The 22914-nt window shown below is 42.2% G+C and overlaps 1 protein-coding gene across 1 annotated transcript; it reads right to left on the bottom strand.

Annotated features, from left to right (window-relative positions):
• Nucleotides 1-10072: 10072 nt before the first annotated feature.
• On the bottom strand, nucleotides 10073-21404 carry rexo1 (REX1, RNA exonuclease 1 homolog). The gene is made up of 16 exons (XM_080506784.1): nucleotides 21163-21404; nucleotides 18650-20424; nucleotides 18445-18543; nucleotides 17590-17797; nucleotides 16977-17125; nucleotides 16691-16828; nucleotides 16030-16153; nucleotides 15784-15909; nucleotides 14678-14815; nucleotides 14470-14583; nucleotides 14226-14299; nucleotides 13759-13869; nucleotides 13490-13605; nucleotides 13111-13249; nucleotides 12081-12201; nucleotides 10073-10927 (listed from the first exon to the last, which is right to left on the bottom strand). Exons 1-16 carry the CDS (start codon nucleotides 21344-21346, stop codon nucleotides 10827-10829), a joined length of 3717 nt encoding a protein of 1238 aa, XP_080362910.1. The 5' UTR covers nucleotides 21347-21404; the 3' UTR covers nucleotides 10073-10826.
• Nucleotides 21405-22914: the final 1510 nt, after the last annotated feature.

Below are 22914 nucleotides of genomic sequence, written 5' to 3'. Positions count from 1 at the left end.
AAACAGGTATTTATCATCTATCCAGAGATTTCTTGAGGCCAACACGAAGATACTGATGAGTGACTTTGTCTGAAGTCAGATTAACTATAATACCCTGGTTTTCCCAAGATGTGAGGCTGGCATCTCATGCCTTCCACTTTTCCAGAACTCCGCTCCTCGTGTGTTGACGAGGACCAGAAAGTGAGCGCACATTACAACAGCATTGCATCGGCTCCCCGTGTCTTTTAGGATTTGAATGTTCTTTTAATAGTTTTTATCGCTCTTAATAGTCTTGCTCCTTCTTATCGCACAGATTTATTTTTACCTTGACAAACCATTGCAAACCCTTGGGTTCTCCGGCACCAGCCTTTTAATCAATTTCACCATCAATAGCTATGGTGAGGCTGCTTTCCAGAACTACACACCAAGTTTATATAACAGGCTGTCAGAGAACCTGAGGGCTGCAGAGAATGTTCATGTTTTTTAAAGCAGGCTCCCAGCGCTGTTTTAAAAAAATTAGAAAGCTTTTAATGAATGTCCACTTTTTAACTGTTGTAGGATTTTAGAATTGCTATTTATTCATCTATTTATCTTTGATATGCATTCAGAATGTCAGGAAGTGAGTGGCTGGGTGGGCATGTTTGTATTCGGAAGTTTTAAAGCTGCATTTTATATACTAAAAGTGCAATATAACTCAAACTTGATTGGTTAATAAGGGATAATGAAATGGAAACAGAAAATTATGAATCAGTGGGAAATAATTTTTCAGTTCAGACTATATATATCCTTTATAATTAATTCCTTTGTGGTTTTGCCGTTCACTCACAAACAAGCTACAAAATCACAAAGGAATTTCATGAACGAAGAAAGCTTTTATAAATAGGACATTAAATAAAACAATCACAGGGTACTGATTAGGCATTATAAAAGAAACAGACTTGACATTGTTTTCTTTTAAAGCAAATATATTGAGTCATGTTCTATGTTAAGCAGAGGGAATTGAGGTACCAATTGTTGTTGTGTTTTTTTTTTTTTATCTGTGGAAATGTATAATTATCTGCCAGGGAGCATTATAAGAAATACAGCAACATTTTAGCATGAAGTACCCAAGACTACCTTTCGGAGGATCTATAGGTGCATTTATGGCTAAATATTATTGAGCTGGTAAAAAAAAATGGAACAATTGCATTACAGCTACATACATTGTGAGGGTCAACCAAACACGTTTCTCAGATTAATATCAAAACCTATTATTTGCAGATTATAATGACAATGGTGGGCAGAATAAATTGAGCGATGAAAGGAAATACAAGACAAAACAATACGTTAAAAAAAAAAAAAAAAAAGAATTGCGACACCCAAGGTTGACCACGACGACCCACCTGCCAACCTCTCCGCCACAGACAAGGTGTGCATCGTGGGGCCCGCTGCAGAGTACACGTGATACTGCTCCGCCATCTGGTGGCGCGGGTCGAACAGCGCGGAGCTCACGCCGTGCAGCGGGTACACCGCACTGCCGGACGTCCCGCAGAAATTCAACGAGTTCATGCTGGGGTTCTGAGGAGACAGAAACGCCTGTATTCATTCACTTCGCGATGGAGCGCGACACTGTGGATCTTTATTTACGCCACTGAAACACTCTGTGTCTCTGCACAAAGTGCAAGGGAAATGTAATTGGGTGAGAGTTATTGAGAAAGTCTATGTTTGTTAAATAGATGAAGTGTCCGGATTGGTGCCACATTTTTTTTTATCAAATAATAATAATAATTAAAAAATAAAAAAAAATAAAAAAAATTCTTAAATGTACATTTGTAAATAAATAAATAACAGTTTAAAAGTGATGTTGTGTGGCCCCTAAAGGAATGTGGGCCCTGTATATATATATATTTATTTATTTATTTATTTATTTTAAGTGAAACGTATGGGTAGATGCATTGCCACATTTGCACTGCAGCTGTGTAGATGTGTGTCCGAAATGCACACGTTGATTATTAATAAGAAGGAAAATCTCGAACCCCAAAGCGAATTCAATTCATATGAACTCCCGGATTTGTATCAGCTTTAAGAAAATTGCTTCTGGCCCGGGGTTTGAGTTTCCTCCGGTGCTTACCTGAAGAATGGCTGTTCACTGAGGAGCGAGAGAGAGAGAGAGAGAGAGAGATCCAGGTGCGCCTTTACGCACGGACGTCCATCCACACAAGCGGCGGAGCAGTAGGTCCAGTGTCTCTTAGTCCAATCTGGGCCTTGGAATCCTCGCACACTAGCTCCCTTTGTCGCTGCACGGATCTAATTCTCCGAAATCATTCTCACCCACGACTATTTAAGTAGCATTTACCCAGGCTCCCCTCAGCCATTAGCCAATAGAAAGAAAGGTATTAGCTGGGATTATGTGGGATGAAGGAAGGGAGGGGGGGTTGCAAGGAGCTCAAGTTTTTTGAAACTATTGAACTTGAGAGATTTATGCCAAGGATCCCCCCCTATCAGCGAGCGTTTCATTCTCCCCGCTAAAACAATTAAAACAATGTGGTGGGCTAATCTCCGAGGCAGCACAGATTAAAATAACAGCCTTTGATTGTCCTCCCCTTCCCAGCCCTCTTTCTCCCACACCGCTGGTTCTGACAGCCTCCCCTCGGAGGGGGGTTTGCTCTGAGGGTTTGTTTTGCTAACAGGCACCATATTTTGCCTATGAGCTGTCACCATGTGAAGTTAATCTGAACCCCACTCAGAGAGAACAATTTCTTTAAGATCCAGCCGAGCTAAATTAGAAAATCTTCTCAGGAGCAGAATCAAGAAGAAAAGAAAAGAAAAGAAAAGAAAAGAGAAATCAAATTCAACAGAGGGTCTAAAGCCCCTCATGTCAGGTTTGGAGTGTATTCGGACAATAAACTTCACAATTAAACTTTTGACATTTTACATTCCTTATTGTGAATTTGTGAAATACGGTGGCTTGTTAGGTAATATTAGCGATTCCCAAAATCTATTGCAGCGGATGAATGGCTTCTATAAAAGTTTATCTGGTTATATCTTGCTGATGGTTATAGTTTTAGAATTTTTATTTATTTAGAATTATTATCATTTGTCGCTGATTTGGGACGCCCAATACCTTTTGGGAAAAGAGCAGAATAAAGTTGATCCTCAGGATCTAAATTGTCACAAAGTGACCGTATGGTCATTGGTTGTGGGAAAGACTGGAGATTAAGATTAAGATTAAGATTCTTCAATGATTGCTTTATTGTATTTATTTTTATCTCTTTCAATGTTTGGATGTATTTATTTTATTGATATATCTTTTATTTATTTGTCAAGCTTTTATTTCTTTATATAGCACTGTGAATTCCCTTGTGTTTTATATGGTGCCCTGTAAATACATTTCCCTTGCCTTGCCTTGCCTTGCCTTGCCTTTTTCAGTGCCACGTTACAGTAAAATTGTCTTTTTTCCTGTGTGAAGTTGGAAAGTTCTCCCTGTGCACATGCTGATAGATAGATAGATAGATAGATAGATAGATAGATAGATAGATAGATAGATAGATAGATAGATAGATAGATAGATAGATAGATAGATAGATAGATAGATAGATAGATAGATAGATAGATAGATAGATAGACAGATTTCAATTTCAACAAACCTACAATTTTTAAAGCAGGGGTTCCCATGCTTGTGGCTGGGGCACCTTTAGGGGGCGCCAGAGATTACAGAGGGGGGGATGAGTCAATGCTTGGGTGAGTTTGTCAAAGTAGGACTTGCTCATATCAAAGAAAACCTCAGAAAGACGCGTCAAAGGCTCGAAAGCAGACCTGGAAAACATGGGTGGCTCCTGTTTTTGCAAGTGGGTGCAGGGGGTGCCGACACCAGAAAGATCAGGAAGGGAGCCAGCAGCCTTTCTTGAAAGGAATCTGGGAGGATTCATTGGAAAAAAATTTTGGGGAAATATTACCAAAGACGATATTTCACTCAACAAACAGTGCGTTCCACTGAAATCACTTTTTATGCAAAACAAAATCACGAGCTTTGCTTGGTGGGCTTGACAATATGCACGATAACACATGCAGTCAAGTTAAAGGAAAAAAGCCCTCAGAATAACACAATATGCTGTGAACGTATATCCAGTAGGTAAAGCAATATGTTAGTCAATGCCAATGCCATTTAACCACTTAAGTCTGTACCACAAAAGCAGGGACCACAAGGGAATTGTGGGTTTGTATTTAGGATGCAATAAACAATTGGAGCCCTAAAAATGATGCTGAAAGCTCTGCTATTGTTCCCTTGTTGAGCACAATGCACGACAGGAGCCGTTGGTTTAGTCTGTATCTTACACAACTTCATACAAGAAATAAGTTTCCACAGGTACATTCCTGCACTGAGGTCAGCTGCAGCTCCCATATGAGATAAACATGTGGTTTGTGTCTGCATCGAAGTGGCAGGCCAATCGCTCTCGTTCACTTCTTCTGTTCACATTCACACAAAATCAGCTGCTCAGACGTCCAAAATATGTGAAAATGTTTGTGTTCTTTTTTTTTTTTTTTCTTCCCCTGGCTTTTTCCTCCTCCTTTCACCGTTCTTGGCTGTCAAGCTATATTAGTGTCCGATAGAAATAAGTCATTTAGAAGAGGCTCTGTCGGCCAGCCCCTCAGTCTCACTAAAAGCTCCAGGATTAGGTCCCAGAGGCCTTTGTCTCCACAGCCTGCAGGATTAGGGGAGATTTACTGCAAGCAGAGAAAAAAAGTAGTTATTTCATGGCACTTTCATGATGAAACCTGGCCAAAGCTGTGTTGGCTGGGGGGATTAGAGGCACACAAAGAGTGTGCTTGTGTGTGACCCTCCCCATCTCACAGCCGCCACAACTAACTCACACACTGCTATCCCCCCTTGCCCGGATCATTTCCCCTTCTGCGGGTCCAACGGGGCTCGTCCAGGTTCACCTCCGACCCCGAGAGACACCCAGGATTTGCTGGAAATGAGTGTCCTGCACTTCATTTGGCCCAGAGTTGCTCAATCCCATGCAACACTTTGCCTTCAAAACCTCTCAACATGTGGGAATCTTCGAAAGACAGCTTCACACTTCGCCGTGCCTTCATGTTAATCACCCGGTGCACTGGGTCTAATCACCGGGACATAAGTAACTTACATTTAAGAGTGAGGTGCAGAGGTAAATGAGAAGTTAGTGGGTTGTGGTGCCTCCTGTAGTTTCTTAAAACCGCTTAGGAGGAGTTATCCTGCGCGTAGAGGATCCACTTACACATGCACGGATTACAGCGACTAGAAGACAAAAGGCAAATCACATCACTGACAATAAGTGTTGCCACTGGGCAGGTGTTATGCAGGTTTTAAAACTGTTGTTAAATAGCACAGGGAATTACAGAGACTTCACCGCTCTGCTGACAACTGAGAAAAGGATAGCATGAACAGTCACTGTCAAGACACAGTTGTTATAAACTCTTTTACTTAACGTAAGCTAATAAAAAAAAAATATATATATATATATATTTCTTTGTACACTGCTGCAAGCATACAGCAGGACGCAAAGGTTAACTGTGGTAAAAAGCGACTGAGTAAAGCCTTCATTTGAGTGTCGTGACAATTTGATTTGACTCATTAGCCACCCAATTATTAAAATAAACTAAAAATCATGTACAGCATTTAATGTCGGTGGTCAGTTTTTCAGTTTTTCACAAATCCATAAAAACAAGTCTAAATTCAAATTTGTATGACTCTCTTCAGACTGACAGTAGCTATACGACCATCAGGTTTTGACGTTTGCTTTTACTATTTCCATATGGTCCCATTTTTCCAAATTTGTTTTATATGACATTGAGAGAGTGGGAGGGGTGAGGGGATTGAGAGGGACAGGACCGTATGTCTGTGGGTCTCTGGTTTTAACACGTCAAACAGCTTGTGTTGCATTAGAATTTTAGAAAAATGCTCTATAAAGATTGATCGATTATCAACCACACCACTATAACCACCTATCCCATATCGTGCGGGTCCCTTTTTGTTGCCAAAACACCTTTTATCCGTCAAAGTCATGAAATATAGTAAATCTGTGAACCTCTGATGTGGCATCTGGCACCGAGAAACTTCCTGTCTCGAAGTTTAACTTTGCAGCAGCAATTGAGGCGACAGTGTTTGCCTGTTAGCTCAGCTTTCAGCTTTTACCACATCAATTCTGTTGCCAAAATAGTTTCTTGCTACCAAATATAGGGTCAGGATGTTATGTTGAATAGATAATCAATGTTGGCCCTAATGTTATTGGTGATCAGCTTTGTTGTCTTATCCTAGTATTGTCCGAAACACAAAACATTCAGGCGTTTGGTTTTATTTTTTGGTTTTTTTAGGATAATTGATCCTAACCGTTGTTGTTTTCTCCACACATGACATCAGGCAATATTGTGATTTGAGTGTTGACATGTGTTCTACGGCTATCAGGAGTAGAAAAGAGTATTTACTAGAGTAACGTGGCTCAAGTACTGTCAGTATCAATCGTTATTTACAATATAGTGGGAGACAGGAATTTGGATTTATGGCACAGCAATGATCATCTCAGACTGAAATGTGTGCAAATAATTTCTCTTGAGGTCCTGAGGTTTTTTTTCTTTTTAATATTTTTATCTAATAATTTCCTTCTTCAATAATTTATTTTCTGAGAAAACAATATTAAAATCTATATTCTATTCATTTTAGAAAAATATCTAAAACGTTAGATAGTTGTAGGCTCGGCTCTACGCACAACCTTCATTGATGGAAGCAGCTGAGTGAAGTGAGGGAATAAAAGGCTGTAAATTGTCTTGGTTTCTTTTGTATCACTTCCAAGTCATTGTTAATGTCTCCTGTTAAACAGATGTTTTATAGAGCTGGCCAGTCTTTCCTTAATTAATTATCAATAGTTGAAATTTGTATTGACAAGGGCCTGTCAGGACAGGGTCTTTGTAGTTGTCAGTTATCTTGAAGAAAAGCCCCTCCAACACAAAGTGGATCGATGGGCACGCTGAGAACAATTGGGAGGCCTTCAGGGACTGCAATGTTATTCTGGGAGCATGTGGGCCAGAGAGGGTAGGGTCTGCAGAGGATCTAAAGACTTCATCATCGGGGGGGGGGATCGATAGGCCCCGCTGGCCTTTGACCTGAGGGAGAGCGGGATGGCAGCAGCAGGTCTTCTTAAGCACGGATCATGCTGTGAGGCCTGACACTGGCTGTGACACTGACCTGCCTTCAAACACAGAAGAAAAAAAGAAGCTTGAATACAGATACAAAGATAGTCACAGGTTCAAGTTTTATGACAGCTTAGATCAAACCTATAAATGAACTTACTGAGCCATTAAGTCTAATTGCATTGGTGTAAAATGGAGAGATGCAACATGAACTCCCCTTTGTTGAACTCTAATTATCTTCCTGTGGTCTCCTGTGCAGCCCTTGATATCAAAGCAAAGAGCAGCTAAACACAGCGGCGGATCAATATGAGGGACTGAGTAAAGATCAGACTCTTAATTGGGCGAGAGTGCCACAGATTAAAGATCGATGGAGAACGACGGGCAGCTGTGGGCGTCGCCGGGGTCAAAGGCACCCTCAATGGGCTGGACTGGGGGCAATGGTGAGGTCAGTCTGGCTGAGACGATATACACACATCTTTTTTTTTTTCTAAAAGCCCAAAGACAACACACACTATGTAAACACAGACTTTGATCTGCTTCCAACTCAAGCTGTGCTTCATATGAGCTGAGGAAGAGCGACTTTACACTGAAAAGACGACATTGGTAAATATGAGTACAAAAAAACCTAAAGCAGTACATGTTAAAGTTTTCCCCAGACTATATTTTATACAACTCAAGACCAGCGTTCCCCCAGACCTTAATGATTGAATTAGTCATCAGACTGACCCACACACTGCTGCTCAGTTAACGTGTCGGGGCATCTGACAGTCATAGAGCGGTGTGCACAGTATTGGACAGGACAGTTAGAAGTGTCACTTTCCCCTCTAATAAAGTTTTTTGTTTTTTTAAATTTGCTGTGACGAGCAATCAATCTGTTATCAAATAATGTGACAAGTAAGGAATTCTCATATTAAAATACTGTTCTTTTAGAGACTTGTACATTTCACAAAACGCCAGCATGTCTAAAAAAATTGTATGCAGCTACAACAACTGGATGATTGAATTATTGCTTATTGATGTTGAAACATCTCCTATTGTTTTATCTCTCTGTTAGTATGTTTCAACTGCTGACAGGAACTAAACTAATTATTTTGGTTTATAATTATTTTCTGATCTCTTGGATGACCAATCAAATTAATTCATAATTATTTGTGATAATATCCAATGAAAGCAATTGGTTGCAGCAGCAAAGCCATTATCAGAATTTTGTACCGTTGTTTCATTATTTCATACACAATTATTCCTGAATATTAGCACAAAACTGTAAAGTTGACATATTTTGGTATCCATTTAACACCGTGACTATTGAACATGTCAGCATCAGCAATTTTTTTGCACAGCAATGAACATGTCTCCAGTTCGTGGTGCGGATGTTATGAATCAAAACAAATGTCCCCAATATTTCATTTTCAAAGCATTCAGAGTTCGAAGCAATCAGGTGATTATGTGACTTGTTGCCTGTTCATCATCTCGTTGTTTCAGTTCCACAATCGGTGGCAGGGAAGTGTGTCTTTGCTTTGTGGAGAGAATACATCTCTCTATCTCCCAGCATGTGGTCAGTTTTGGATCTCCGACTCACAGTTTCCCCCCCTCGTGATCCCCTCTAGTTAAAGGTGACCATGGTTAAGAGGGGTGGGGGGGGCAAAAAAAAAAGAGGCACTGATCGAATTTGATAATGAAGACGACCCCGCTAAGCTGCTTTTCTCCACATGTTGGAAATCGTTGGAACACTCAATAAACACTAGGAAGCCCCCCTCCCTGTCAGTGCAACATTGTGTAGGTATTGATCCCCGCTAACTGGCTCTTAATACCTGGGGTCCACGGCCCGGCCGGGGGAAATGCATACTGACATGTGACGGTGAGAAGCTTAATAGGCAAACGCGCCGAAGAAAGGATGGGCCTCTCAGTTTAGCATTTCTCTCCTGTTTCTTTTTCACCATTTACACATCTGCTGAGAAGAGAATTTACACCCGCTGCACCTGCTGTTAACTGGACATATAGTGTAAGAGGCCCGGATCTGTACAGAGAGAAATCTGTCACACTGTCACAAACTATTTGCGCAGCAGTGGAAAAAGAAGAGTTGAGATATATGACTGAACTAATATTACCAACAAAAGAGTGAACACGTACATCTACCGCGAGCTGAACCATTCAAAAGGGACCATGACTCTTTGAGACATGACAAAACCTACGAATTTTAAACTTTGGTTTAAGATTTGAATGAAAATCTTGGGTACTATTTATATATTAAAACAGAAAATGGCACTAAACAACAGTTTGTTTTTTTAAAAGCTTAAAAACAGTGGCACGTCTAATAAAAGCTGGGACTGCTCACTTCTGTGTTGGTTTGACTTTTATCCAGCAACACTCTGAAGGTCTTAATAAACAAAAGATTCAGAAGAATTATGGGTCAACAGTGAAACATCTTCCTCTTGTTACACGACGCAGGTCTTCAAGCTGCTTAACCAATCAAAGCCTTTTAAATTTTGTACCAGATGATGTTTTTTTAATGGCTTAATGCTGGTCAATGCCACCATCCTGACTGTTGTCATTTATCTTTTTCTATATTTCATTCTGCGATGAATTGTCTACTGATGGTAATGATCTGTTGTGATCCATATATGAAACGAAATACAAATTTGGAGGCACTGCCTTAACAGAGGGCCCACTGTCACAGCTTCCTTTGCATTTAGTTGTTTTGCAGACATGAAATTCAAAACTAGGATAGATTGTATTGATCTGTATTCATAACCTTTAATAGGTTCGTGTATCACTGGAAAAGTATCAGATTAAAATGACTTACACATGCAGACAGTTTTGAATATGTGATTTATTAGAAAAAATAAACAACCAACAATACTAAAACCAAAGGACAAATACAAAATGTAACCTGCTCAGAGCACATTTACAGCTCTATATTCAGTCAATATTAACATAAATAGCACAGGTTAACTAATTAACTATTTTGCATTAAAAAGCCCAGATCTAAGTAAACACTGAGTTCAATTTAATGGTATTGTTTAGTCGAAGAATATCACGTTGGAGCTGCTGTCACATCGTGAGACAGTACAATTGAAAATAGTTGGCATTAGTTGTCCAGTGAAGTATATAGATTATATCACTGTGTTCAAATAGGTAGCAGAGTGCGTTAGCAGTGATGGGATAAGAAAAAAAAAAAAATTAAAGAGAGAAAGAGACTGAATCTTAACAGCAAGATTCCACGAATAAAGAAGTAACCCATATTTTCATATGAGGTGATTTGAACCACACATGAGGTACTCAGACTTTAGGCCCTAAACAACAAGAGCATTTCTATAGTGCAATTTAGGCTGTAGGCAGCCTGACACGAGCGCAGTGTCGTTACTGGGCGGACTCTGCCTCCACGCTTCAAGTTGTTCCTCTTTAACATGGTTCTACTTGTAAGTCTGACTTTTGAAAAAGATGTCACTCTAATAAACCGAAGTCAATTGTAACCAGAATCACTCGGAATTTGGGCAAATGAAAACATAGTTTAGACAACTAATGCGTTGAAGGGGCTTGAGGCTCTCCCGTCAAACGCGGCAGATGACGACGCCGACGCCGAGCTCCACGCAGTTGTTAAAAAAAAATGTGGGAAAGGAGCGTCGACCCTCAGACGGCTTCCCGAAGGCATCTCGACGCACCTCCTCAAACTTCTGAGTCCCGTCACAAACCGAAGGGGGTCAAGTTGCCGACGACGTCTTCACTTTTGCGTCCTCCTTTAATTTCCAGATCATCAGCTCCATGCAGGCTGAAGCGTCTTCGCTGGAGTCATGGCCCCCCACTGTGAATACAAGCACAAAATACGTCAATCTTTTTTTTCCACTTTCGTTAAAAGTCCCAGCAGAAAGAATATTCAGTATACACATTACTGCAGAAACAACTCTTTTAGCCGTAAAGGTATTAGACCTCAGGCTAAGTAAGATCAGAGCTAAACACCACGTCATTTTCACACTGAGCTGAAAGTTGAAAGGAGAAATTAGCGAAGGCTGTTTTCTCGAATGAAAAAGCTGCACAATGCATATTAAGCTTCAGTGTCTCTGGAACTGTTTATTTCAGCCATAAACAAAGCTTTATGTTGTTTCAGATCATTTCTCCTGACTTTCTGAAGCTTTTAAGGGTTGTTTTTTTTCCTGTAAACTGAGAATGGACTTCAGCAGTGACCTCTGCAGGTCACACAGCTAAAGTGCAGTTAAACACAGGATTCAGGAGTGATTCATGATCAGTAGTGGCAGATTTATGAGCTACATTCTCCCTCTGAAGGCCACAGACTCCTATGAGACGTGGAGAAGTTATGAGATTCACTTTATAGTTGTTCACTGTATTTTTACTGGGCTTAATAAAGAGTTTCATTGACCGTTTTGACTCCCATTATAAGTCTTTAGCTACAACAGCTGCTATATTGTTTGTGATTTGCCACTCCGTTCCATTTTGTAGTCAAAAAATGTGAGTAAAGTTATCATTTCAGTTATTGGTTATATTTTAGTCCTAGTTTTTTGTTATTTTTCCAGGGTCTTTAAATGTTCGCCTCACATTTTAACCGGTTGGTGGTGGTTGTGAAGACTGTATGAACATCGAACCCACAAATGTGTTATAAAGGAACGTGTAAAGCTGGGTTGCATGGTCGCACAGCGGTGAGCACTCCCGCCTCACAGCGAGAAGGTCATGGGTTCAAATATCAGCCAGGCCTTTCTGTGTGGCGTTTACATGTTTCTTTACTTGTCTCTGTGTGTTAGTCCTGTGCAGGACTCGTCCAGGGTGTAGCCTGCCCCCTGACCAGTTAGCTGGGATCGGCTCCAACCCCCCTCTGGTATAAAAGATGGATGGACGGTAGATAATACTTTCAGATTTTTGTTGCCATGACTGTAATGAGCCCTCCTTTATTAAAGGTCTTGAAAAGCAACAACGCAGCTGGTTTGCAGCCTGATCTCTCTCACCGTCGTCCTGGATGATACGTTTAAGATGGTCGGCCATCAGATTCTTCAGCGCACGCTTGTAGGGCAGACCGAGGCGGTGAGGAAAAACAATGGCCGTGTCTACAACCGTGCTGTGGATGAGCTGAAAAACAAAAGTCAAGTCAGAGTGTGTTCGTTTTCATTTCACCTGACACAGAGGCTTTTTTTTTTTTTTTGTTCGAATATCATTTCAACCGCAGATCAGGTGTCTCACGTGGATTAACGTCAAACATAAATGCACAATTGAAGCAAGAACAAAGAAAAATATACCCTCCAATTGAGATGTACAAATATAATCAGGTAAATATAAACAAAGCAAAGAGTTAAAGGTTAGTTTATGATGAGGTCATCATCACTTGAACACATTATTTAAATACATGTTCATTACAGAACATGGCAAAGTAATTATAACTTAAATATTTCTTCTGATGTAATCCTGTATTTCTGCTTTTTACATCGACTGTGTAGCAGAATTCTATGATCGACACAAGAATACAGAAAAAAAAATAGTGTAAATATCAATTTGTTTATTTATTTATTTTATTGCATCTGTGCATCCACATGCTAAAGGACGTCTTCTCTGCATCAACACCAGCTTTGAATCCCAAAACAGCAGCATGACCGTCTACACCAGGGCTGCTGCATGGGCAGGTGAGAAGATGACAGTTCTCCTGCATTAATGCAGTTTCGATATTGCATAACAAAAAATGGCAGGATATAACCACGTGGTGAGTGAAAGTATGAAGCTGTGTGTGTGTGTTTGTGTGTGCGACACACACACACATTTGTGTGTGTGACAAACACATTTGTCTTACAAAATGTATGGATTTTCATTTCATGTCATTTTGTGTTTTTTTTGTGAGAGAGGGAGTTCATTTGTCAGCCCATGTGGCTCTTGGCCTACACAAATCCTCAATCAAGTCATTTCAGGGTTTTCTAGAAAAGCCAACGTACATAAAAAAAATTTAAAAAACAATAAATCAGCATCTGTTGAAATGAGGAATCGGCTCACCTTCAGAGCGACGAGGTCGCTTTCCAAACTGTGTCCTATGAGGATGGATTCAGCACTGAACATGTTGAGCAGAACCGCCTGCACGTCTCTCAGATTGATGGTTGTGTTCTCCAAGTCCTCCTTCGTCACCCCCGAAAACCTACAGGGACAGAAAAGCAATGTCAACAGTGCAACGCCGACCCAATCCATCCTGTGGTGCTGGTTTTACATGATAGTTTTTACTTTTCTTCACCACCTGCATTGTGTTTTGCGTTTTCGCTCTAAAACTGCGCACTCTGAGTATTTTAGTCACCTCTGAATCGTCAAAAAATCCCACAAGCCAAAGCTTTGACCACAGGTTTACCTCCATCGCCATCTCAGATCACGGTGAGAAACTCACCTTGTGTTGTAATCGATCACTTTGCTGTCAGGTTTGACGAAAGTGTCATAGATAACTTTTAATTCGGAGTTGATGACCGTCACCCTGGTTAACTCCAGGCCCTGCTTCGTGTAGCACTGCAGGCAAAGGCAACAAAAACAACAACAACAATAATTACATCATGACTAAAATAAGAATAGCTATATAAAGACAAGAATCACAAACAATAAAGCAGCTCAAAGCCAAATTTGCATTCACACCATTTCAGTATTTGGTATCATCCGACCTACCATCTCGCAGTCCAACGCAAACATGCCTCCGTTTCCATCTAGCGGCAGAGTTTTGCTGAATGTCGACACATAACCGTCGAGCGACTCTTTACGCCCATCCTGAACATGTTGCTGAGGGAAGGTAAAACTTTGTTAGGCTTGTGATTGATGACCGTTAACAGGAAAGCACAAATAAAGAATTGAATCAAGTAACAAGAGGCAAAATAGAAAGACACTAAAACAACTTGGTAGATGGAACAGATAGCAAATTTCAACAGTCGTGATAAAAGCAGTAGCAGTTTACTACACCAAGGATTGCGATATAATGTAAGCGTTGAAAAGATTAAAAGCTGCAAATGCACAGTAATTATTAGGAAATATCTAACTACAGCAATGTGGAAGTCTTGGATGAATCATTCAGCTGCACCGAGACAAGAGAAAACGATCAGGAAGTGTGTTATTCGACACTGTGTGGTTCTGCATCATACCTGTGAGATTTGGCAGCCTGGGACACCCACACCTGCAGAGCAGCAGCTGTACATCCTTTCCCAGCCTCCAGCCACTGAAAGGAATTAGGAAAAAGCCAAAAGAAACTGTTAGTAAAGAGCAAGCTGAAATGTATGGTCGTTATAATAAAACTGGGACGACAAATTCATATTGTTACATGTGTGTTTTTTGCTATCTTGAGCAATCAAGACGGTGAAAACAACAACAAAAAAGGAACAATCTCACCTTTATGTGGGCGCAAACGCCCCCAGTGATAACTGCATTCCTCTTTCCGGACACAGTTACCATTGATGTTAATCTTGTACTCTGCACCACATCGACAGCAGACCTTTGTGAAAGCTGCAAAAACAAACAACAAACACCTCCGAGTCAAACACCGTGAGGTCAAACACACTGGAGCTCAGGACATCTCAGAGTTTGAGTTGCCACTCACGGTCCAAGGAGGCCTTTTTGCCCGTGACGTTGATGACGGCCCGGCCCGGAGCCTCGGGGTTCAGCCTCGGGTAGCTGTGCTCCTGGAGCTGCTCGTCTGTCATCAGGTACGACTTCAGCTTTCTGTACAGAGTGGCTCCTACAACGCACAAACATGAGCAGTGACTTTGTGCTATGAGGTAAAAAAAAAAAAAAATTATAAAAAAAAAAAAAGCTAAAATCTGTTTTGTTCCTTTGCTAAATTGACCAAACAGTTTCATGTGCTGCCTTGTTCTCCCGGTTCTATCCGCTGCGATCAATACTGCAATCAGTCCGAGTCACGGCTCAAACTTTCAGTGTTGTTTTCATTGTACATGAAAATATTATCCATAACCATAAGATAGATTTATCACTAAAGACACTGAGCTGTATTTATCTGTAGTACCCGACAGTAATGTCACGGTACGTCCCCTGTTAGACAACTTCTCCAGTGTTGCCCAGTGGAAGAACGACAACTTTGACAAACTCTACAAAGACACAACTCAAGTCCTGAGTCGTTGGCATGGAAACCTCACGTGGGCCACGCTGGCAAAACCCCCCCCCCCCAAGAATCTGAGAAGTATCGCAAAAGTCAGTCCACACCTATTTCTAGGGAAAGCTAAAAAAAAAAAAAACAATTGGTGTCAATGGAGGGTACCAGCGACAAACAGCAAGAACTATGATGCAAGGATTTCCGATGTGCTCCATCCTCACCCTCTCATAGGAAACGGTCAATTCCAGGACAATATCAGTAAAGTTCTCTACTCAAAAGGCCATTAGGTGTAACTGGAATCTTGCCGCTACCACATGCCTGCTCCTGGGGCAGTTCAGTGGCAGTAAACAACGCCCTGGGGTTTTCACATGGTTCTTTGAAACAGCCTGACTGTGGTCGTGAAATTTATTGAACACGTCTGAGGGTAAACAACATTCTACAGGTTTTTACTTGAACGTTAACTCTATTTTCTTTTTCCTTTTTCGTCAACTTCTTCTGATTTGTATTTTTTTTTTTTGTTGTGGTGAAGAATGGAATTGGGTGAAGACGAAGACGATGGTGCATATTAGAAGAACCCCCCCCGACTGGTTGCTCACCAACGAGTTTCTCCTCTTGCTGTTTGCCCCTCCTGTTGAGAGTGAAGCTGGTTGTGGCGGCGAGCCGGCCTCCCAGGACATCCTGGTGAGACTGTGGCTTCTTTTTGCAAACCGAAGCTCGAGAGTCTGTGGGGGAAACGCAAACACAGAAATGATCTTCCAGGTCTTCCCGTGAATGCGGACGCGAGAATGTAAGCCAACGTTTGAACGACTGGTGTCGTCGCGGGGGCCCGACGGGGGACATACTGGTGGCGGGCAGTGAAATGGAGCTGCCCTGGCTCCGCAGCTTCTTCAGCGTGTTCACGGCAATGTTGAGGTAGATCTTCTTCGTGCTGCTGCGATCGTACACCAGCTTCTCTTCATCGAGAGCCTGGGGACAGAACGACACTTCAGTGTACGTGAAAAACGACAGAGAATCCTTCAGAAACTTCATCTCGTCCCAGAATAAACGTCCCAACTTGGTTTAGAGGTCTGCTAATAAACAGGAGCGTCTCTCCAGTGTTGAGCACGGCACCGGAAATTACATCAATTAGTTAGAGCTTCTCTTAACTGGAGAACATCAGATTAGGGCTTGTGCTACATTTTGCACTTTAACGTAGAGGAAAAGAAAGAGAGACATCAGTCTCGCAGCTCTTCACTGTTTCCATGTATAAAAGCAACAGGCTGAGAATAACTGAAACTTAAGTCACCTTAACTGCATCACTAACTTCATAATGAAACGTACATTATATCTGCTGTTATTTGAGGATTTTTTATTTTTTTTGCAATCTGTATGAAAATGATACACGATGTCAAGTGTTAATCTGAACATTATCCAACCAATCAATATCAACCACTGTTAACCTGTTCCTGCCTAATGAAGTGAAGTCACAGAGATATTTCAATTCTGTCCACTTGTGATTCCTACCATGTTGAAAGCAGCCTCCTCCGACGGGCAGAATTTCACACATTCGTCGATGAAATTGTTAAGGTAGCGCTGGCGGATGATGGTGGGAACTTTAGCCCCGAACTCAGACGGGATGGTTGGGCGCTTCAGTGAAGTACTCTTAAAAAAACAACAACAACAACAAAAAACCCACATTACAGAAAGAATAGATGGAACATTCAGTACACGTTTGCCATCAACGGCAACACACACGAGAGAGTGAGACACGACGAGGTGAAAGTTTCAAACAAACCGAACGCTGACGTACCTTCATGGTGGGCGTGTGCGCCACCCTCTTCTGCATGACCGTCGACGAGGTCTTGGACAAAATACCCGCCGTGGTTTGGGACTTGACAATCTGGTGGTTCTGACTCGGGAATAGAACTCGAGTGGCATCGGGTTTGGCGCCGGCAGGACCTGGTGACATGGTGAACAGGTCACAAGTGACTTTCAACATCAAAGCCGCTCGACTTACAATTTAGACAAGTGATTTTTTTTTTGGCCGCACAGTTAAATCGTATCCGCGACAGACACGGACGATAAGAAAGCGGCAGTAAAGGCGACAAGCAATACAACCAGTCACTATGTAAACAGGCTCATGAAAGTTATAGTGCTCCACTTTAAAACGTCTCATTTAGATTTTACTGCATATTAAGAAATCTACAATAACCGAGGGTGAGCTGGTGACTAGATTCCGTCGCCAATGCACTCACCTTCAACAGCTTGTGTTCACTACAAACAGCTAAAAGTCACTGAATGCAGCAGCTGCAATAAAAGACTAAATCCAAGACGTGAAGGGTAAAATACCGAGTTAGTTTCCTGTTGTGGAAATCCTGTGTGATTACAGGTTACATTCCTACTCACTCTGGAGTCGCTCTTACTTGTTTCAGATGAAGTCCTCTTCGAGCTCGGAAGGTACGCTATTCTCTTCTTTCCTCCAGCGAAGCCTTGTTTCAGTCCGTCTGAGTGAGTGTTGACCGAGGCCGTCAGCTGAGCCGCTTGCTGCTGCGCCCTCTGCATCCGCTGGTAGCAGACCTCTTGGGCAGACATTCTCTTCGATGGCAGAGCGGCAGGCTGAGGTGTTTCAGCCTGAAAAGCAAAGATTGTTATTAAAGGTTAAAAAAAAAAAAAAAAAAAAAAAGTGTGCTCTTAGTGTGGAAACTCTGAGATGAGGGCCAGACATCATTCAAAAGTGTTGCTGTTATAATATTTAGCTGAATTCCATCATTGATAACATTTCTAACAGTAGAAAAATGGATGAAATATTAATGTAATTATTATTAAAAAAATAATAATTAATTTACGTGGGCTCCCAGCATCTTCAAGTGTTTTCAGGTAAGGCTCAGTAAGCAATAAGTAGTGAGAATGTGAAAATTCTGCATTAAAAAGGAAGAAATCCACCAAACCTGGAGTTGAACTTTGGAAATTCTCATTGTGGGGGCGACGGTGTTAAACCATTACATTAGCATATAATAACACTATTGTGAGTGTGGTTTGTAAATGTAAATCTACATCAGATGGCGTCATATTTACAATGAAAATACTTCATTAACCCCCAGGGAGATTTCTTACATTTCAGTTATAGCGACAAAGGCATTGTAGTAAACAGTATAATGGAGAAATAAAATGGTTTATTTTGCAGACAATGAAGTGATTGTCCAGGATTCCGCTGGAGCAGAAAACACAAAGACTCCTCCATGTGTGACAAAGAAAGTTACTGACGTGGTGAAACTTACATTTCCTTTGGCAGCGCAATGGGACACTCTCCTCTTCTGACCAGGAAAGAGCGTCGTTAAAGTGCTCTCTGTGCTCTTCACATCCGGGTCCCTCGAGGCCTGGGAGAGCAAAACACGGCACGTTTGGTCAAATCCAAGCATTTTGACTTTGGTCAAAGACTCCGACGCTGTGTCGGAGGTACAAACCGAGACGTGACAGAGGCACCTGATTGGCTTGTCGTCCCTTGTCTTCTCGCTTCACGTCGTTGGATTCATTGAATATCCTCAGACACTCCTCTAAGGGGTCGGACCTGAAGTCCAAGTCGTCGTCGAGGAAAGCGGCGTCGAACACGCCGTTGTCGTCGCTGAACACGTCGTTGCGCTCCACCACGTCGTCGCTCTCGTCCTCAGAGGACGAGCGAGTCAACTTGGGCTCCGCGCTCCTGTTCAGCCAACTCCCCTTCGTAGCTTTGGGCAACTTTCCCGCCAGAACCTCCTTCGCGTCGTCGTCGGACTCCGTGATCGGGTTGGACTCGTCTGGACTCTCGTCGCCGAACAGATCGGCGTGGCTGAGACTCAGACGCTTGCTGTCGAGTCTCTTCCCAGCGGAGCTGCTTCGACCGCTTTGCTTCACGACGTCTTTCGGGGTCGCCGAAGCCGAGCTGCTCGAACTCGTCCTGCTAAACTTCTTCTCGTCTTTTCTTCTCTTGCCACTTTCAAGCTTACCGTTTTTGTGCAAGCGGTCTTTATCTTTGCTTTGTTCTTTACTTTTCTTACTCTCCCTTGCGCCGTTTTCTGTGTCTCTGTCCCGTTTCTTTTGGTCTGTTTTATTTTTCTCCCCCGTTTTGATCTTATTTTCAATTCTCTTGTCGTCCCTTCCTTCCCTCCGAACCTCAACCTTTCCCGTGTTTTTCTGATCCTCTCCCTTCACATGCCTCTTGTTCTCTTTCTTTGCGGAGTCTTTGTTCGAGCTCTTTGCCGCCTTGCTTTCTTTACTGCTGCTACTTCGCTCACTGTTTGACAACTTGTGCAGCCCCTCTTTAGATTTATGCATTTTTTCATGTTTGCTGCTGGACTTATGCCTCTTTAGATTCTCCGCCGTCTTTTTCTCAACACTGTCCGTTTGCTTCGAGTTTTCCTGGGCGTCCAAGTCTCCGTTGTTCCTCTGTGTCAGTGCATTTGATATACTTTCTGTCAGCTCTCTCCTTTCCATCCCCGACGTCTCTGCAACCGAACCGCTGCTTTTTCTAAGCTTGCAGTTAATAAGTGACGAGGGCCGATACTCCGTGCCAGAGCTCTCGTCAGAGTCAGAAATCTTTATGGGTTGGCTCTGCAGACGAGGTTTTTTCGGAGGGACAGCACACTCCTCATCAAGTAGATCAGTCTGTGGCAGCTTGAGCGTCTTTTGATGCTTTGATTTCACGGGGTGGGTCCTGGAGTCCCGTTTGCTTTTCCCCGTGATTCTCGACGAGTAGTTGGACATCGGGTCATACTCCATGTCTGTGGTGGGTCTCGAATTCTCTAAAGTGTATTTAGACTTTGACGGCGCAGTGCTGTTTGAATATTTCTGGCTCGAAAGAGCAGAAGAGAGTTTGTGTGGGGACTTCTGTGGAGACGGCTTTTTAACTGAAGTGGGAACATACTCCATGGAGTGAAGGTTGTGCCTCTGATTGTCTGAATCCAGGGTGTACTTGCTGCAGCCGGGGGCAGGATTGTACCCCACCGTTGTGATTTCATAACTCCCGGGATCGTAGGCCAAGTGTGAACCCGCCGCCCGGCTCTCAGCAGAGTCCACCGAGGAGGCGAGGGCACTCTGACTGGGGTCGTACGGTTCGTCCCCCATCCGAGAGAGCTTCCTCTTCTCCCTCTCCACCTCACAGCGGACCTCCTCGATGGCCTTGTTGACCATCTCCAACTCGCCACTGAGGTCCCCCGATGGCTCCCCATTCTGGTGCTCATGCTTACTCACAACTTCAGGGTAGAAGGGATCATAGCCTTGTTCTGAAACAATACAAAGACAGATTTAGAATAACTGGGGGGAAAAAAAACATCTCTCAACTAACACTGACAATCTACAGCTTTTATTCTTTTGGAATATACTAACTTATAGGCAAAACTGCAGTTAAGAGGCAGACACATTAAAAACTGCTGACGGACCGCTCTTTTAAGTTGTTTCTCAATTATTAGACCCACAGTTGAGAAAATAAATCACAGACGTACAAATAAAACAAGCTGCAGTGTAAATTTGCAATAACAGTTCTGATGTCTTCCTGATTATAAAATACAGTCCCAGAAGTCGGTGACAGTGTCTTATTAGTCCTGGCCGTTTCATACCACCACCACCAGACTGAAACATACATCCTCCATCGAAAGGAGAAATACTACGAACAGATACTCAGAAATACTGAAAGCTCCAGCAGGAACAGACCAGAACAACACATCGACTCAAATACATCTGCACTTTTATTTGTAGGCCTTCATTGGCAGTTTGTGCCCCATAAATGTATTTACAATTACTACCAAATGAAGCTTGAATGAGACGTTTGTATTCCTAATAAAGGACTCCCCAGGAAATACCGGGAGATTAATGCTTTTTGGCCTCTTTTTCTTTCTACAATCAGCAGGAATCCTTCTCGCGTACTGGCTCATCTCTGCGTGCAGATCGGTGCTGCTGCTGCACATGGAAAAGCGAACGTGCCGAGTGGACTGTCGAAGGAGACTTCGGATAAAGTGGATCACCTGCGCGAGCGGAGTGGACGTCTCTCTTCCTCCGGTGGGCCGGGGCTCCGTTGGACCGACTCCCGTGGTTGTGTCTGAAGAGACAGTACGGTCTGTTACACCCATTCCGGACGCCTTTCCCCTCGCTGGTGTCCGTGTAAAACGGGCATTCAATCCCTCGGAAGAAGCCGGTGGACCTTAACATGGTCTCCAAACGTTGCTTTCATGCCCACATGAACACGATCGGCCCGCTTTCTCGGGGTACTTTTATCAAGCTTCTTCGGGAGTGACGGAACAATAACAACGTCCCTACGGCGCCATGTTGGATAGGTCGCAAAGACTTGAAGTCTCGCGAGATGTGACGTTCCTCAGTGGCGTGTTTTAGAAAGAAAAGAAAAAGCAGAGGCGTGAAAAAACACGGGTCTGTTCATGGAATACTGATAAGATGAATGGCATGAATTAAACGAGACGGCAAATAGCCGTAAAGCTTCTTTTTTCCCCTTTATTTGCACACAGGCGCGCACTTGTCACCACAAACCACCAGGAGGCGCCAAATAGATGTTGATTACAGAGTGAATAATAACAAATTTTACCTCTTTTATAAGAGTTGGCCTCCTTTATACTCATGTTGTCTTTGTCCCAGTGACATCCGTCTTTAAAATTATTTTTTTGAAAAAAAAATGGCTTTCTTGGGCACGTTGGGAAATAATATCTTAATAATAGTTCATAATTAATGGTGTACGTTTGTAATCATATCAGGATTGGGAACTAGTGCGGGCTAATTGCAAGTGTTTTGCTCTCAGGACTATTACTTCTAGAAAAAAGTAGTTAAGCAGGTGTTTGGTGTTTCTTAACCAAATTTATTGTAGAATAAGATCCACTCTAGGTTTAAACATCATTATGATGTTCGTTTCATTCAAATTCATCTTTACAACCCGTCTGCCTCCTAAACTGCTTTCAAGGAAACCTCCCTCCAGCTGAAGTTTACAGAAAACAATATAGCAACTGTTGGGGATTTCTATACCCTCCAGACCGACCTATGGTCCGTTCAGGATCAGGGCTGGATCCTCACCCTCAGCTGAACCGGCCAAGTAGTGATGGTGAAATTTGTCGTTTCCAACAGCCAGCATTACACACCATTTCAAGTCCAGTTTCACATCCTCATATTACAGACACGAGCAGATACACAGAATAAAGTAAACAAGTGACTTTCTTCACGGTGCTTGCACCTTTAGAATGTATATACACTGGTCAAGAAATAAAGGAAAAACTAGAATAATGCAACAGAGATCTGAATTAATGAAATATCGCTGTTACATTTGTATTCATTACGTAATGGAATGCATCGAGAACAAAATAATGATCTGTGTAAATGATAATTATTATCCCATGAAAGTCTGGATTTGGAATCATGCTCAAAATAAAAGTGGAAAATTGCATTACAAGCTGATCCAACTGAGGTGGAGATTCTTTAAGACAAGTCAAAATGAGGCATGGTAGTGTGTGTGGCCTCCACATGTAGATAGATAAATACTTTAATGATCTCCAAGAGAAATTCACAGTTCCAGCAGCAGCAGCATGGAAACACAGGGGCATGCAGGGTTAAAAAAAAAAGCAATAGGTAAAATAGAAGAAATATAACTTCAGTATAAACAGTAATTAAGCACACAATTAAGCAATAAACAAATAACTAAGATAAGGTGTGTGTGTGTGTGTGTGTGTGTCTCAAGGGTGCGTGGTGTGTGTGTGTGTGTAGTAAGTCCAGGGCTTTGT

Source organism: Blennius ocellaris, assembly GCF_963422515.1.
Source record: "Blennius ocellaris genome assembly, chromosome: 12".
Classification (NCBI taxonomy): Eukaryota; Metazoa; Chordata; class Actinopteri; order Blenniiformes; family Blenniidae; genus Blennius; species Blennius ocellaris.
This window is presented reverse-complemented; position numbering and strand designations above follow the sequence as displayed.